Source organism: Choloepus didactylus, chromosome 15 (assembly GCF_015220235.1).
Source record: "Choloepus didactylus isolate mChoDid1 chromosome 15, mChoDid1.pri, whole genome shotgun sequence".
Lineage (NCBI taxonomy): Eukaryota > Metazoa > Chordata > Mammalia > Pilosa > Megalonychidae > Choloepus > Choloepus didactylus.
In genome coordinates, this window is record NC_051321.1 from 31681659 (window position 1) to 31698092 (window position 16434).

The following is a 16434-nucleotide window of genomic DNA, read 5'->3' on the forward strand; positions in this document are numbered from 1 at the left end:
TAGAGTTCCAAAACCTGTTCAGTTTTTCTAGTTTAAGGGTTGTTAGGTTAAGAGACCACAACTGATGCTTCCTACTCTACAATTTTCTGTGACATCCTGAATAGTTTCTAATACCATGTTTTGTTCTACAGTTCTAATTATTAATTATTATTATTCTAATTATTAATCCTACCTGGTGAAATTTTCTTTTCAGATGTTGTGTTTTTCATCTCTAGAAGTCTCATTTGGTTCTTTTTAAATATCTTCCATTTTGCTGTGTTCATAGTTCTTCTTTAAATACTTGAACATATTTATCATAACTCTTTGACTGTCCTTATTGCTAATTCTGTCATCTCTCATTTCTGGTTCTGTTTCTGTTGATTGATGTTTTTCCTAGTTATGGATCACATTTTCCTGCTTCTTGACATGCTGGTAATTTTTTATTGGATAGTAGGCATTGTGAATGTTTTGTAGTTGAGTGCTAGATTTGCTTGTCTTTCTCTAAATGGTATTGGACTTTATTCAAGAAAGCGAGTAAGTTACTTGTGGAGCAATGAGATCCTTTTGAGCCTTCCTTTTATGCTTTATATGGATATGTTTCGAGTAACCTCTACTCGAGAGCTTGTTTAGTTCCGCTACTAAGGTGTGACTCTTTCTGTATCTCTTTTGAATGCCCAGGTCTTCAACAAGGACTCTTCATTCTGGTTGGTCAAAATTCAGATACCTTCCAGTTAGCCTGTGTAACCTCTGAGAATTGTTCTGCCTACAGCTCTTCAGTTGTTTGTCTGACCTGGTTGTTTGTTTTCCCAGGTCTCAGTTATGCCACCATGATTGAAAGTGGAAGTCTGAACTACTTAAGAATATTACAGTATACCCTGAGTTAGACAGCTAAATTTTTAAAAATTCACACATTTCTCACAGAACCTTTCTTTCCATTAAATATTCATATATTGTCCCCTTCTACTTGAATTTCCTTTCCTTTTTGTCTTGAATGGACATTGGAGACAGTATATATGGTGAGCATTTTATATCCATTTTGAGATCCACATTTCTGACCTTTCCTCATTTTTCCCTTTCATTCTCATGCCCAGATTGTGACTTCACAGTGATCATTTACAAAGACTTGACCCTCAAGCTTCTCAGAAAAGCGCGAAGAGTTGAAACATAAAGTTCTTGCATCTCTGATGTTTTGTCCTTTTGACTATCTACTTGGCCACTGTGCCTCTTTTAGACTATGTCCAGCTAGCATGGACCAAGCTTTCTCCTGTATAAGAAAAGGTTAAGCCAACAGCATCTAGAAGAAGCTATAGTCTTCTCTGGATAGTAGTTAGGCATGGAACTCATGGATCTAATTGTTTCTTGTCTTCTGAGATGCAAATTTGTTGGTTGCAGTATGCAAACAAGTGCTAAAAATAACTCAGCAAGATTTCGGACCCAGTTATTCAAAGATCATGTGTGCCTGTTAGGTTGTTTTGGACAGTTATATAATGGGTACACTGTACATTTGAGCTGAATTTATACAGTTGAAATTCATTGCTAAATTGAACACGCATCAGAAGGGCATTTCTGAATGGGTCAAATCTGATTTCTGAGAAATCCAAGCTACAGTTTGTGTATTTGGGGAGTGAAGTGAATGTCTTTCTTTCCCATCCTTTCCACCTTTTACTCATCTTTTTTGCAGGACCTATCTCTTCAAAATGTCAGGGCTGATCCTGAATAATCTGCCCTTCAGATAATTGGCCTTGATGGCGCCTAAGCTGTTAGTGCCAGAGTCACAGACCTGTCAGAGCTAATAGTCCTCCCTGTAGCTGCTCTCTCAGGAACTCTGCTCTGCTGGTGGAGAATTTTGTACTCAGAACTAACACAGGATTGTAAAGTAGATGAGGTGGTAGACAAAAGAGAAGAGACCTTGGGCTCCTTTATTTTCTCTGTAAAGTGTGAAGCTATTTCAAGCTGGCTGCCCATTGACTAGGCAGTTATGACCCAACCCTACATGTGCTTACATCTCTGTGTGTATGCTTCCATGGTGGTTTCTCTTGATTCCCCGTTTTACTTGCTAGCTCCTTTGGGTGATTTGGAACTATGTACCACAGGAAAGCATGTTTTAAACTTACTCCATTCCTGTAGGTGTGAGCTCTTGTAAATAGGAACTTTTGGTTAAGTTTCTTTGGTTAGGGTTGGCCCAACTGACTAGGGATGGGTCTTAATCCTATTACTAAAGGCCTTATAGGGAGGGTCACAGAGAGAGAAGGATACAAAGGGAACAGCCAGAAGCTGGAAGTCAAGGAACCTAGAAGCCAGGAGAGGCCACCATGTGAATTGCCATGTGACAAGAAAAGCCAAGGACCAAAGATCACCAGCAGTCAGCCCCAGAATGCCAGTCTTTTGGGAGAAAGCATTACCTTGATCACACCTTGATTTTGAACTTCTCCTAACCTGAAAACCATGAGCCAATAAATTCCCATTGTTTAAGCCAGCCCATTGTATGTTATTTACCATAGCAACGAGGAAACTGAAACACTCCTTAAAGGCAGGACTTGGCCTTGAGGGCTTTAAGCCTATCAGAGTGTTGAGAACAGTGCTCAGTGTACTGTCAGGCCCTAACTCTAATCTTACCATGTGACCTTGATGAGAGATTCCTTTCCTTTTTAGTTGGGTCTGTGAGTTGCTAAATTAGTCCGCAGCATAAATGTTTACCTTTGAGAGTTTACTGTTTCTTAGAACTCTGTTAGGCATTGTGAAAGTGCTGTAATGTAACACTGGGTCTCTTCCCTCAGATTGCTGAGAATTAGTGAAGACAATTTCAGTGAAAAAATCAGGAGTAGTTGTATGTTTCTCCTGGAGAGGGCCTGCCACTCTGCCTACCCCAGCTAATACACAAGCCCTAAAGCAGTGTGTTCTCCTCTCCCCAGGAAATCATTCGTTAGGATACCTGTAGAAGACAGATCTCTTCCAGAAAGGTGGGAGGGAAGGGCCACCTGCTTTTTTATGGCTGAGGTTGGAAGGGAAGTTATGGAAATAGATCAGTCTTCCCAATTCCAGGCCCTAAAAAGCAGTTATTTATAGGGTCATATCAGAGTGATAGAGAATAATAATAATAATAACAGTTACAGTTACTGAGCACTTTCCGTATGTCAAGAATTATTCTAGGAACTTTACATACATTTGCATTCTCTTATTTAATCTTCACAACCAGTCCTATATGTTGAACGTCATTACTCTTCCCAGTATTCAGAAGAGGAAACTGAGGCTCACCCAGCTCTGTCCTGCCAGTAAGTGGTGAAGCTAGGATATGAATCTAGGCATGCTAGCTCTAGAGCAGTACTCTTAACCCTATGCTTTCTACCACTTCACCCTACCCCACCCCACGCTATCCTGAAAATTACTAGCTCTTAGTCAAGACTTTTTCTGTGCCAGGTGCCAGTAGACCCGACAGTGACCCAAGATCTTTATTTAAAAAGCACCTTTGCAGTGCTTGTTGTTTAACTTTAACTGGTACTGCTTTTAGAAGAATAAATTTGGTTTGTGGTGGAGGAGGAAGAATTGGCTTTTGGCTTCTCTGTCATCAGAATTCCTCTTTCAAGCTGTCCATCACCTGACCACCACTTAACTAACTGAGAGAATGCCACTGAGAAGCTGTCCTTGGAGTGGTGAAATTTCAAGGTTAGAGACAGACCTCTATTGCTTCTGGAGAAAAAGAGGGTGTCCCTCATTGGGAAACATATACCCAGTCCTGGGAAAGGTCTGGTTTTGGGTAAGTAGAGGAAAATCAGGAAATGAGATTAGATCCTGTTAGAGGAAATGAAAGACCAGCACACACCCCCACCCCCATTTCTCTTTCAGTCTTTTGTCAAAGTCCTAGAACAAATCCAGAGAAGTGAGTTGGGTGGTGCCCTGAGTAGGTATTTCTCATTTTTATAGGAAAGGTTATCTTCCTTTGAGATTGAGGAAGTTTATTGGGTATTAGTAGAGAAAAGGCTTCAGCCTTCCTGGCTGAGAAATGGTTTATTTTACTTTTCCTGCTGTCGCTCCATGGAAGATTAGAGGGAGCTACCTCAGTATGTATTTACCATAAAAACTGTCTGCAGCACTTGTATCTTTCTCTCCTCCCTACCTGTTCATTTGCTGCTGGTTATTATTGAAGGCCTACTATATATTCAGCACTGTTTATTCTAAGAATAAGAACAGTGAACAGTTTTGAGGGGTGATATGGGGAACAAACTTGATTATTCAAACCTTGGTCCTCTGGGCACCAAGATAGGTGTGTCCCAAATCCTGAATCTTGGTGAGAAGTGAATTTCTTGTTTCCCCTCAACTTACTGTGGACCACAATCTTTTGTTATTTCTCCCTTACCACCTTGTAGAATAAGCAATACCTGCTCAGCCCCCTTTAACTGATGAGAGAGAAAAGCAAAGTCAGTGTCCAGACTTGTGCTGATAATGCTCTTCTTTGTGGCTTTAGAGCTTAATCCCTTAGGCTGTCCTTCCTTGCTTTTTTGGAAGAAATGGGGCTGAATAATCATTTTCTCTAACTAGTGAGTAAACATCTGAAATAGAAAAATGATCATGTCTGGTGAGAAAGATGAGTAGAGATTCTCTCCTATGAAAATCCTCTACATGCCTTTTCATCTTATCCCCCCAATTCCCTTTTAACTCCTATATATGTTTCAAAATATCCAGAGATTAATTTGACTATGGTTAGAAGTTTGGCAGTGTTTAACCTGTTTTAAACAGAACTGCATGGAAGTGGAACAGAATGGGTGCAATCTCTTTGGGAGAATGGAAGATTGGCCTTGGAGTATGAGCATTCATTGTAGAAGGGATTCACTGAATCCCTTTGATACCCCATCCTGAGCCTGGAGAACACAGGCTGGCTGAGTCCGAGGAAGTTAAGATTAAAGACCTTTGAATTTCAAGCTTCCAAATGAGTATTAATTAATCAAAATAGCAACCAAAGCCAGATTTTGCTGATAATGAATTTGGAGTGGTCTGTAAAGTGTTATTGATAGTTTACACTATCTGCCAACAGAGTTGAGCAGAGTTCTTAGCTGCTGCTGGTGGAAATTGACAAGCCCTGGAGCCCTGAAGAGCCTTATAGTTAGAAAAGCTCCAACGTCAAACCAGACCTTCATCAAGTTACTCTTTCAGCTCTCCACAGAACATGTGTCCTCTTTCTTAGGATGACTGAGTTAAAATTCCTCAAATCTTTGTTCTCTGGAAGATCATGTTTATCCTGTAAACCCAGGAATGTGCCCCAGGGTAGACCAACCTGCCAGCATAGGAAGAGTTCTGGACAAGAAGCCAGAAAAATCTGGTGTCTAATCCCAGCTTTGTGACTTTGGGCACTTTGCAATCCTTCTGGACTTCTGTTTCTTCATCTGGAAAATGAGAGCCATGCATTGGGTAGGTGAAAGTTCCCTCCAGAACTATTATTTGTATGGTTCTGTCCGAGGAGCACTTTAGCAAAAAGAGGTATGGTTGCCTTCTGTGACACTGTCCTCAGATATTAGGGGTCACTCCAGACCTTCCTGGCCACCATTTAACCACCTGATTCGCTTTATTTGAATACATCAAATTCTTTCTATTTCCATTTTTCCCTTTGTTTCCATTTCAATAGCTTCATTTGTTTGGCATTTTCTATTTGCTAGATCCTATCACTTAGATTTTTATACTTATATATTATCACTAATATTTAGTGAAATATTATTATGACTGTTTCACAGATAAGGAAACCAAGGCTCAGACAGGTAAAGGCCATATAACTAGTAAATGGCTGTGTCAAGATGTGCACCCAGATTTCTGATTCCATAGCCTTTTTCTATTTTACCACACTGCCATCTTGACAGGGTCCAAGTTTATGTCCTATTCTGTAAAAAGTTTCAGTAATTTTCTCTATTGTTATCTTCAGTAAGTTTCTCTATGTGTATTCTCCTTTAACAGTCTCACCTCTAGGGAAGGCCAGACATGTTGCCCTGGCTGGGAGTGGGTTGGCAACAAACTTATATGCTTTCCCCAATTAGGTCATGCCGTAGACGTCAGTTCAAATTGAGAAGAAGGTAACAAATACATATTTGCTATCAGGTTACATCCTATTACTTAATTGTCCTCTCATTCTCATTCTGCTGGGAATTTAGTCCAACAGAGATTTGAGCGTGTCTGCAGTTATTCAGGCACAGGGCACAGCCCTCTGGCATCAAAGATGGATAGTGATTGCCAGGAACTTTTCCAACTTGTGATTCTCCTTTGTTGCTATCTTCAGGCTAGAAGTTATTTCACATTTCAAAAGCCCTGCTTAGGTCTGGTTAAGACCAGGGCAAGCCAAGCCAAAGGGTAAAGGTTGAAACTGATTGTGTTTTAAAACTTCAACTTCCTTGTGAGACCAAGGGAAGAGATATCTATTTGGTACAGGATCTAAATTTTCTAAACGGTACAACTCTACAGTCGATTTGTTCAAACACCACAATTGCGTGGAACTTTGAATAGGAAGTGAGATACGGTAGGTTAGTATAGGCTGGAGTGAAATAGTGACACATCCCAGAGTAATTTGGGCAGATAATAAAAAATACATTTACAGCCTCCCCCTCCCCAGCACCGAGGATCTGGGGGAAGGTGCGGATGTGTTGGACATCCTCACCTGGACTGGTGTTGATGTTGTCACAAACATTGGGACTGGCAGTTTGATGTGCTGAGCCCTCGATCATGGGACTTGCCCTTATGAAGCTCGTTACTGCAAAGGAGAGTCTAAACTTGCATGTAGTTGTGCCTAAGAGTCTCCCTCTGAGTACCTCTTTGTTGCTCAGATGTGGCCCTCTCTCTCTCTAACTGAGCCATCTCAACAGGTGAACTCGCTGCTCTCCCCGCTACGTGGGACCCGACTCCCAGGGTTGTAAATCTCCCTGGCAATGCAGAATATGACTCCCGTGGATGAATGTGGACCCGGCATCGTGGGACTGAGAGTATCTTCTTGACCAAAAGGGGGATGCAAAGTGAGACGTAATAGGTTCAGTGGCTGAGAGATTTCAAATGGAGTCGAGAGGTCACTCTGGTGGACATTCTTATGCACTATATAGATAACACCTCTTAGGTTTTAATGTATTGGAATAGCTAGAAGTAAATACCTGGAACTACCAAACTCCAACCCAGCAGTCTGGACTCCTGAAGACAATTATATAATAATGTAGATTACAAGGGGTGACAGTGTGATTAAGAAGACCTTGTGGATCACACCCCCTTTAGTATATGGATGAGTAGAAAAATGGGGACAAAAACTAAAGGACAAATGGGGTGGGATGGGGAGATGATTTGGGTGTTCTTTTTTCACTTTTATTTTTTATTCTTGTTCTGGTTCCTTCTGATGTAAGGAAAATGTTCAGAGATAGATTGTGGTGATGAACGCATAACTATGTTATCATACTGTGGACAGTGGATTGTATACCATGGATGATTGTATGGTGTGCGAATGTATTTCAATAAAACTGAATTTAATAAAAAAAAAGAAAAAGAAAAGAAAAAAAAGAAAATTAAAAAAAAAAAAAGCCCTGCTTAAAAAAAAAAATGAGACACAAGCTATTGAATAGTCTGTGGGGGGTGCCTAATGTGTGTGCTAGGGGAAGGGTGTGTATGTGTCTGAAACCTCCCCAGCAATTTTAAACCTTGTACACTGGAATTTCTTTTCCTTCCTGTCTTTGAAGACATCCTAATACTGATGTGGCCAAGAGCCTCATAACCTGCATCATGCAAAGCCAGTCCTCTGTGGGCCTCTCTGCTCAGTCTTTCTTTAGTGTAACTATATTCCCTTGCACTTAGTTGGCAGTGGGTACTGGGTATTTTCTGAGTTCTGGCTGGTGCATTGCCAGTTACATTCAAGACAATAAGGTCATTATGAGACACTTGCTTTCAAATTGAATAGGAAGTTTGGCCTCTTCATCAGATAGACTGAATGAAGATGTGAGAGACCCCAGGAACTAGGACCGCTAGTTCCTGGGGTCTTATGATTAGAATTATCTGGGGACAGCAGGAAACTTCTACCAGAAGTCACCAGAAAGAGGCTTTCATTATAAAATTAGTAAACATTTATTGACAATTTATTGGGTACCATGCTTTGGACAATCTTTCAACATGGATTATCTCATTTCATCCTCACATCAACCTTATGACGTAGATAGTGTTATCTCCATTATAAAGATAAAACTGAGGCTCAAAGAAGTTAAGTAACTTGTATACATTTACGCAGCTACTTGGACTAAGAATTTCAGGTCTCTCTGACCTCAAGGCCTATGTTCTTAATAATTTTTTTTTTTCCTCAGGCTCTTCCCCTTCCAGAGACCTCAGGGGCAAGTGTTAAGGGCTCCCTATTTGTTTTTCCCTCTCTTGAGGCAAAGTGTATCAGGGCAAAGAATGGGGCATGGGATCTTTGAAACAAGGGCCGTTTATTATCCCCTGTCTTTCACTTAAATCCAGAAAATGTTCCTTTGTGATGAAGAGTCATTTATGCATATAGAAGCTTTGGGACAGTTTGAAATAGGAAGGTACTTTCTGGGATTGTAACGTCCCAGGAGCCGTCCAGGTAGAAGCTGTGTAGCCGCTGGGATGTTAGTGTTTCCCTCAATTGTATGTTACCTCCAGGAACTCAAAACTTGTATTCCCATGTCATTTTAGGAAGGTGGATTCAAGGTCCATTTTATAAAAAGAAAGACTGAGGCTCAAAGAGGTTAGGTGAATTGTCTGAGATCCTATAGCAAAAATGGAGCCCCCAGTTCAGTCCTCTTTCTGTATCAGACCCCTTGCCAGGACCAAAGGTGCTGTCTACTGAGCACCATAGATGGGAGTGTAAGGATTCTTTAGAAAGCATGCGACTTGTAGGTGCTTCACTGACTTTGGAGCTACCTTGGACTGAGGTGGTGGGCATGTTCTGGGAAGCCCATAAAGCCCAATAGCTGATGAAAGAAGGTGAACTTGTATTTGGGGAATAGACTGTTACCTGGTGGTTTAGAGAGGGATCCTAGTATGGGAGGGGCCCTTTGGAGTTGACAGGAAGCTGGATACTAAGGCTGCAAATTATAGCAAAGCATAAAGGCCTTTAGGCCCAGGTGTTCTGGATGGTTGCCCTTTGCCTAAGTGCTCCCCTTACCATGTCCCAGGCCAGTACTGAGTGTGAGATTCAGATGGGGTATAGTCCTGAAGTCTACCGCTGTGGAAAGCACCATTCCAAAGTAGGAAAGTACTCCCTAGTGCTTTAGTGAATGAGTTGAGGCCCAGATATGCACTTAGAACATCTACTTCTCTTGGGAATGAAAGCAGAGTGATGAGGACAGGAGAAGGCAGAGAGTGGATGAACCTAGAGGCATCTTTCCTCTGAGTGAAAGAGGAAGAAAGGGAGTAAGCCCACAAGAAAGGGCAAGGGAAGGAGGAAGTAGCAGTAGGTAATGTCTGGACAAAAGGAGAGCTTATACATGAAGTCTAGCCAGGCCTCTGGTTTCTTTCCAAGGAGCTAATAGTTCAGGGGCTTTCTCTGCTTTCACCTCCGTGCAGCAGACTGAACTAAGCTATACTGGCAAAAGCCAGCTTTACTAGGAAAGGAAAAATCTCTGTTTTGAGTAAGATTTTAGACCTTCACTCTGTCCTGGCAAGAGGAGAAAGCCCAAGTAATCAAGGCAGCCATACCTGAGGCTCTCAGGTTGCAGTCAGAAGGTACAGCGATCACTTTTCATGCTGTTCCTTCTCAGAAATCGGCTTTAGTATGGGGTTGGTCTTTTGGCATCTAACACCCCTCAGGGAAGGCAGAGACCAATTTGCTGGATCATAGGCATTGCTGAGGCTGCCCAGATTTCAGGGCCTAGGAAAGCATGTGCTACTCTATTTTGCCTGGTCCCAGGGGGCTTGTTCCATCTTGGAGGAGTTATGCCTTTTTTTGGGCTTGAGCCATTCATTTCTGAGCCAAGGCCTTGGCTGTAGACATTTCAGCCACAATTGTAGCCCACATGCATGAAAGAGCTGGATTATTTTGTGGGTGACTGTCATTGCGGATACCTATCCTCCTGCTACAGAGCTGACAAATGTAATTAGAAGCAGAGGAGCCAGCCTATACTAGGGTCTGTGGGACACAGCCAAGCAAAGTGATCTTGTGGAGCTAGGTGACCAGAGGGAAGGACCCTGAGTCAGAAACGTGGGCCAGACTTTTTCCCTAGCTATCCCTCCCCCCAAAATTCAGTGTCTTTCCCATAGTGACACAAGCTTTCCCTGTACTCTCCAGCCCTACTCTCTCCTCAGGAATTCTTGGCAGGCAGAAGTGTTTGCTACCAAGTGAAATCTGTCCTGATGTAAGACTGGACGGATGACAGAAACAGCCCAAAGACACTTTTGCCTCCTTCAGGAGCCCATCCTCAGTCCTTCTGACCAGTCCTGACTCCACCTTATTCCCTTCACCCCTACCATCTGTCAGAGCTAAGCCTCCCTCATCACTCATTCTCCTCAAGGTCTCTACTTAGCAGGGACCTCTCCATGATGTCATAGGCTTTCCTCCCAGGTCAGATGTGGTTGCAGAGTAGTTATCACCCAGATTCCTAGAATGTGCCAGTTGTTTGCTCTCCTGGTGTCTCCTTTCTCTGCAGTTCACTTCTATCTTAATGTAGTGCCTCTTACCCTAACAGTCGTACCTTTGATTCATGGTCTGATAAGCTGAAGTCACATCAGGCCTGACCATGGTAGTTCCTTCCTTCTGGAACCTCAGAGACCTAAAGTTCCTGGAGTCAGTGGAGGTTCACATACCCCCCACAGAAAGTCAGAGAGAGGTATTGTGGGGGAGAGACCATTCATCAGAACAAAAGGGAGGAGGTTAGCTCTAGATTAATCTAAAAAGATGCTGTTATAGTTTGCTGATGCTGCTGGAATGCAAAACACCAGAAATGGATTGGCTTTTATAAAAGGGGGTTTATTTGGTTACACAGTTACAGTCTTAAGGCCATAAAGTGTCCAAGGTAACACATCAGCAATTGGGTACTTTCACTGGAGGATGGCCAATGGTGTCCAGAAAACCTCTGTTAGCTGGGAAGGCACGTAGCTGGTGTCTGCTCCAAAGTTCTGGTTTCAAAATGGCTTTCTCCCTGGACATTCCTCTCTAGGCTGCAGTTCCTCAAAAATGTCACTCTTAGTTGTACTTGGAGTATTTGTCCTCTCTTCACTTCTCTGGAGCAAAAGTCTGCTTTCAACGGCCGTCTTCAACTGTCTCTCATCTGCAGCTTCTATGCTTTCTTCAAAGTGTCCCTCTTGGCTGTAGCTCCTCTTCAAAACGTCGCTCACAGCTGCACTGAATTCCCTCTGCCCGTCAGCTCATTTATATGGCTCCACTGATCAAGGCCCACCCAATGGGCGGGCCAACACTCCATGGAAATTATCCAGTTAGAGTCATCACCCACAGCTGGGTGGGGCGCATTCCAAAGAACCACTCAAAGAATTACAATCTAATCAACACTGACTACATTTGCCTACACAAGATTACATCAAAGATAATGGCATTTGGGGGACACAATATATTCAAACTGGCACAGATGCCTGCACCCCAAGGCTGAGATGCCTAAAAGTTTTATCCACACATTAGATAGGAAGACTGAGTTGGCATTGCAAGATTAAGACAGTGGCAGATGGTGTTCAGGAACATCCCAGGACAGAAGAAGTATGGTACCCAGAAAGGGAGAAGGAAGCAAACTTTAGCAAAGTCTTTGTCAGCAACTGTGACAACCCGGCCAGAGAAAGCTTTGGAATAGGGTTGAGAACACAGTTAAGGAATCAAGGATACTTGGTGAGCTCAGACACTTACACTAAATAGCATTGGCAAGGTTGAACTGGTCAGGGAAGTTGGGGGTAAGAGGAATAGAGGAGATTAGAAAGTGTTCCCAGAAACTTGAGTATCTGCTCTCGTTGGCCAGGTCTTTTTCTGAGTGATAAAGTAGTGGAGCAAGATCTCTTGAGGGTATCACCCCAGACTGATTCTGACTCAGCAGGGAAGCAGTAGGGACCTGGGGGCTGAGCAGCCTGGGGTTTGCATGACCTAAGCCCTGCCTGGCCCTTGACTTCCCCCAGGTGCTGGAAGTAGTGCGAGCCAACTATGACACACTCACACTGAAGCTGCAGGATGGCCTGGACCAGTACGAGCGCTACTCAGAGCAGCACAAGGAGGCAGCCTTCTTCAAAGAGCTGGTGAGTTTGCCCCTCCCCCAGCTCGGCCTGTGTCCCTTGGGGGCCCTTTCCCACCCTTGCAGGTGGGCATCTGGGAACAAATGCAGTTTGCCAAAGGCTGATAAAACAAGACTTGAGTATGCTGGGATTGGGCATACAACTTCTTCCCCCAAAGCAGTGCAGGACCAGGCAGTGAGAAAAGAGACTTCTCCCCAGGGCACTAGTGCCAGGCTGGGAAGGGTGAGAAGCCTGGGGCAGCATTGCCCACCTCTCCTCTGTAGCCATGGAGACAGCCCCTGCTCAGCTTCAACTGGGCCTGGAGTTTGACATGTGTTCTCAATGGCAGCCCTGGCTCACTACTACTTATCCTATCCACTACTCCTTATCCTATCCTCAGAGCAACTAATGAGAGTAACTGATTCTTCTCCTCATGCAGTCACTGCACAGTGAATCCTAACTGGCTCCTGGTCTGAGTGTCATCCCAAACTAGTTCCCCCATCTTCACTCTCTACCCCCACTTCTACTTTCTAATCACTCAGCTTCCTGCAGCCCCACCCTTGGCCACCTGGAATCAGCAAGCATTTGCACTGCCTCCTACACCACCTCCCAGTCAGAATCTTCACCAAGTTGGGCACTAGGAGATGTTTATCATCCTTTCTGTCCTCAGAGCTGTGCTCAGAGCTGCTCTCAAGAAATGCTCAGCCTGCCTGAGGCCCTGCCACCCCACCCCACCTGCTTGGTTGTATACAAGTATCCTGGCTGGGACCTGAGATCAGGAGTTACAGGCCTCTGCACCCATTTCGCTTGTCCCAGAATTTGTATCATCCCAGCATTTACTTCCATGCAGAGTCCTTAGTGAAAGTGCTGGATTTTAGATTTTGTCTGTCTCATGCTAGACACAGGCCAACTCTGACCCTGACATGACATTTCTAGGATTTGGGACTTCTGGCTTTTACAGGGTGAGGAAAGCATGGTCTGGGGTGAGTTAGTTAGGAACAGGGAAGCCATTAGTGTAAAAAGATACTAGAGTATTTTTATGGGGTGGTTGGTAAGCCTTTAAATTGATGTGGGGAATACACATTCCTTTTCTCTAACTGTCCTCCTCCTCTTCCCCGCCCTGCTTTGTCTCACACACAACATACACACCTATTTCCCATGGACAAATTTCCTTCTGGAGTCCTCTAGAGTCCTCTTACTACCCACTCAGAGTGGGAAGTTTGGCTCCTTAACCCCTTCTCCACAAGTCTTTTCAACCCTGTTAACACAGGCAACACTTCCTGCAAGGCTTTTGGTCTGTGTATGGAATGTATGTGAGGTGAGCAGTGGGGACACAGCAAGGATACATCACAGATATCCCTCTAAAGTGGGGACACATCTTTGTGGTATGGCAAGAGTACTGGACTAAGAGTTAAGAAACTTGGGTCCCTCTCCCAAGCCTAGGACTCAGTAGCTGTATGACCTGATACTGGTCATTGGCCTTGGATCACACTCCTGCCATCTAAGCAAGACAAGAGCTGTATCTCTAAATGCTCCTTTCAGCCCCCCAAATTAGATAAATCCAAGGAGAAAGTGAGGAGGCTAAAAGCACATTAGAAGAGAGGTGGCTTACGAGCATGAGTCCTCTAGAGTAAAAGGAAGTGGCTCCTGCCTGTTTTCTCCTCCCCACTCAGACCAGTCTCCCTTCTGCATGGCTGAGGCAAGGACAAAGGCCTGACCTCAGCCCTCCCTCTATGTTAATGTGTCTGCTTCTACCACCTCAGGAGCTCAGACACTCCTTGCATCCTCTAGAATTTGCCTCCCAGCCCCTCTTCTTTTCTTCCCTCTGTCATGGAACTGATGGTTCATTTGCCTACAAGCATAATAGGTGTTAAGGTTCATTTCCTCAGAAAGAAACTTCTAGCACTGCATCTTGGGCCTATGCCCCAGGCACTGCTCTCTACTGTTTGTAACTAATTCTCCTGTTTTCTCTCTGCCTCTGCCCTCCCACCTTCCCTCCCCTTTCCCAGGTTCGATCCATTAGCACCAACGTCCGGAAGAACCTGGCCTTCCACACCCTCAGCCAAGAGGTCCTACTCAAGGAGTTCTCCACTATCTCCTGAGGCCATGCCCACCTGAGCAACCACTGACTGCCCTTCCCATGAGGCTCCTGGGGTGGAGGAGGAGTGAGGGAAGAGGGGCCTGCCCCCAAAGTTAGAATCACAGATACCAAGTTCTGTCCGTGAAGGCCGCACTTCAGTGGAGCACGGACAAGTAGGGGCAAGCCAGGGATAATCTTATTTGGGGAGGGATGGGTGGGAGCAGGGAGAGGCCTCCAAGAATGTGGGGACTTCCAAGGTGGGCTCCTTGGACACTCCCATCACATTTCCCGTTGAGATTACAAATTGTAGCCACTGACTAAGTTCCGGGAGCTGGAGGAGCAAGCCTCAGGATGATGCCACCACCCTGAGGGTCAGTGGCTTTCCCAGCCTTCTGAAAAAAAGACCAACTCTCAGATGAAGACGGAGCCACATCCTACTTTGGGGCCTGGGGCTGAGCTGGGCTTGAAATCTCTGTCCCCTACCCCCATTGGCATTCTGACCAGTCAGTAGGACTCCTAGCTCAAGCTTAGGGTGGGGAAGGAGAGGAGTGACTTCTATTTTCTAGGTCCAGAGCTGACTTCTCTGGGAAATTGGAGATTAGAATTTGCCCAGTGCTCTGCTTTCCAGCTTCCAGTTTCTAGATTTGAGTTTTGGACACCAGGAGCACCTGTTGAATGCTCCTGCCTTCCAAACCACTGTTAATTTATCAGCACAATAGGGTCGCAACCTTAGCTTTTCATTTTCAACTTCTTTTAAACTGTGTTTAGGGTGTGTATGTGAAATAAACATTGACAGGTTTTCTGGAGCCCTCAGGTGCCTACTTTGCTGGTTGCCTTTCCAGCAGCTTCCCCGTCTCCCTAGCACCACCTCCTCTGGGAACCTCTCCTGCCTCTGCAGCTTCCCTCCACGTGTTCCGCCCCCTCACCCGGCTGTTGTTTACATCCAGCCTGCCTGAGAATTTCCTCTGGGGAGAAATCCATTTCTGCTGTGGTCTGGTGCCTGGGAGGGAGAGAACCTGATGGGGGCAGGGTGCCCTCCATCTGAAAGAGGCCAAAGTGAGCATCATGGATAAGACCTCTATTCTGCCTCACCTATGCTGGATGGAGCCACAGGCAAGTCTCCTAATCTTTGGGAAGTTGGCCTGCGGTTCCTCCTTTGAATAGCATTCATGGGACCACTGTCAGTTTTCCCTTCCCACAGCTACCTCAGAAGTAGCTGCTGCTCTGAGATCCTTCCTTTCTAAAAAGCACTTTCTAAAGCCCTCGGGATGGCAGGGAGCAAACAGCACAGGAAGAATCCAGGTGCAGAAACCCAGCAGTGAGAGCAGGTCTGGGACATCCTCTGCTGCTGTTCCACTCGGCCTCAAGAATCTCTTTGGGTTACTTGTCCTCCCCGGGAACCAGAATTCTGGCTCCAACATTGAGCAGATCTGCACTGATTCTACAGAAGCCACCAATGTGCTACCATATGTAGGATAGATACCTAAGAGTGCAAGGCCTGGATCATCTCTGATCGCTAGATGGCTAGCTCAGCTGGGGGCAATTAATGTTTTCCAGGGTGATAAACCCCAGAGGAACTGGAGCTGGAGGCAAGTTGAAATTATTAAACAGTGATTTGTATGGGACGGTCTTTTTAGTGTCTGTTTTATTTCTTAACCTCTGTCTCCTAGAAATCATTTCTCAAAGACAGAGTTAAGGTAATCTCTGAAGTGTTGGTCCCTTCTTGCTAGGTGACCCCTGCCTGTCCTTGCAAACACTCGCCCTCTGAGTCTTCTGGCCCTGTTGGAGGCCAGTGCCTTTCTGAGTTGTAGCCTTCCTTGCCCTTTGGGTGGATGGAGGGAGAAATTTCCTTTTCTCCAAACTTCATTGAGGAGGCCAGACAACCCATTGGGCCATTTCTGGATTCCTGCCAGCCTTTCTTATAGGGTGAACAAGGGCAGGGTTAGGGGTTGGGGCAATAAGCAGAGGACTTCTTACCTTCTATTGTAAAAGCCTATCTCTTATTTCTTCACATACACTCATTCCAAGAAGGAGTCTCTATCCTTTCCTAGAAATCAACTCCAAAAGGAGCTGCCCATGCTCTGTCCATGCCCCAGCCTCTGTCAGGTATATGGAGGCTCCTCCAGGGCTAGGGGAAAGCCAGGAGCAGGGCATTGCCCCCAAAGACAATCCTCTCTTCAGCTGCTTGTCCCTTTCATGCCTGA

General features: G+C 44.8%; 1 protein-coding gene across 3 annotated transcripts in view; it reads left to right on the plus strand.

Moving 5' to 3' along the window:
* The window catches only part of ARMH3 (armadillo like helical domain containing 3), a 315522-nt gene extending 299621 nt beyond the window's left edge, over nucleotides 1-15901 (plus strand). For 2 of the 3 annotated variants that reach the window (XM_037804193.1, XM_037804194.1), the window contains exons 25-26: nucleotides 12058-12174; nucleotides 14160-15901. In XM_037804193.1, the coding sequence (XP_037660121.1) occupies nucleotides 12058-12174; nucleotides 14160-14252 (210 nt within the window). In that variant the 3' untranslated portion in view covers nucleotides 14253-15901. The remainder of the gene's footprint in view (nucleotides 1-12057; nucleotides 12175-14159) is intronic. The other variant, XM_037804195.1, reaches the window with a different exon arrangement.
* Nucleotides 15902-16434: the final 533 nt, after the last annotated feature.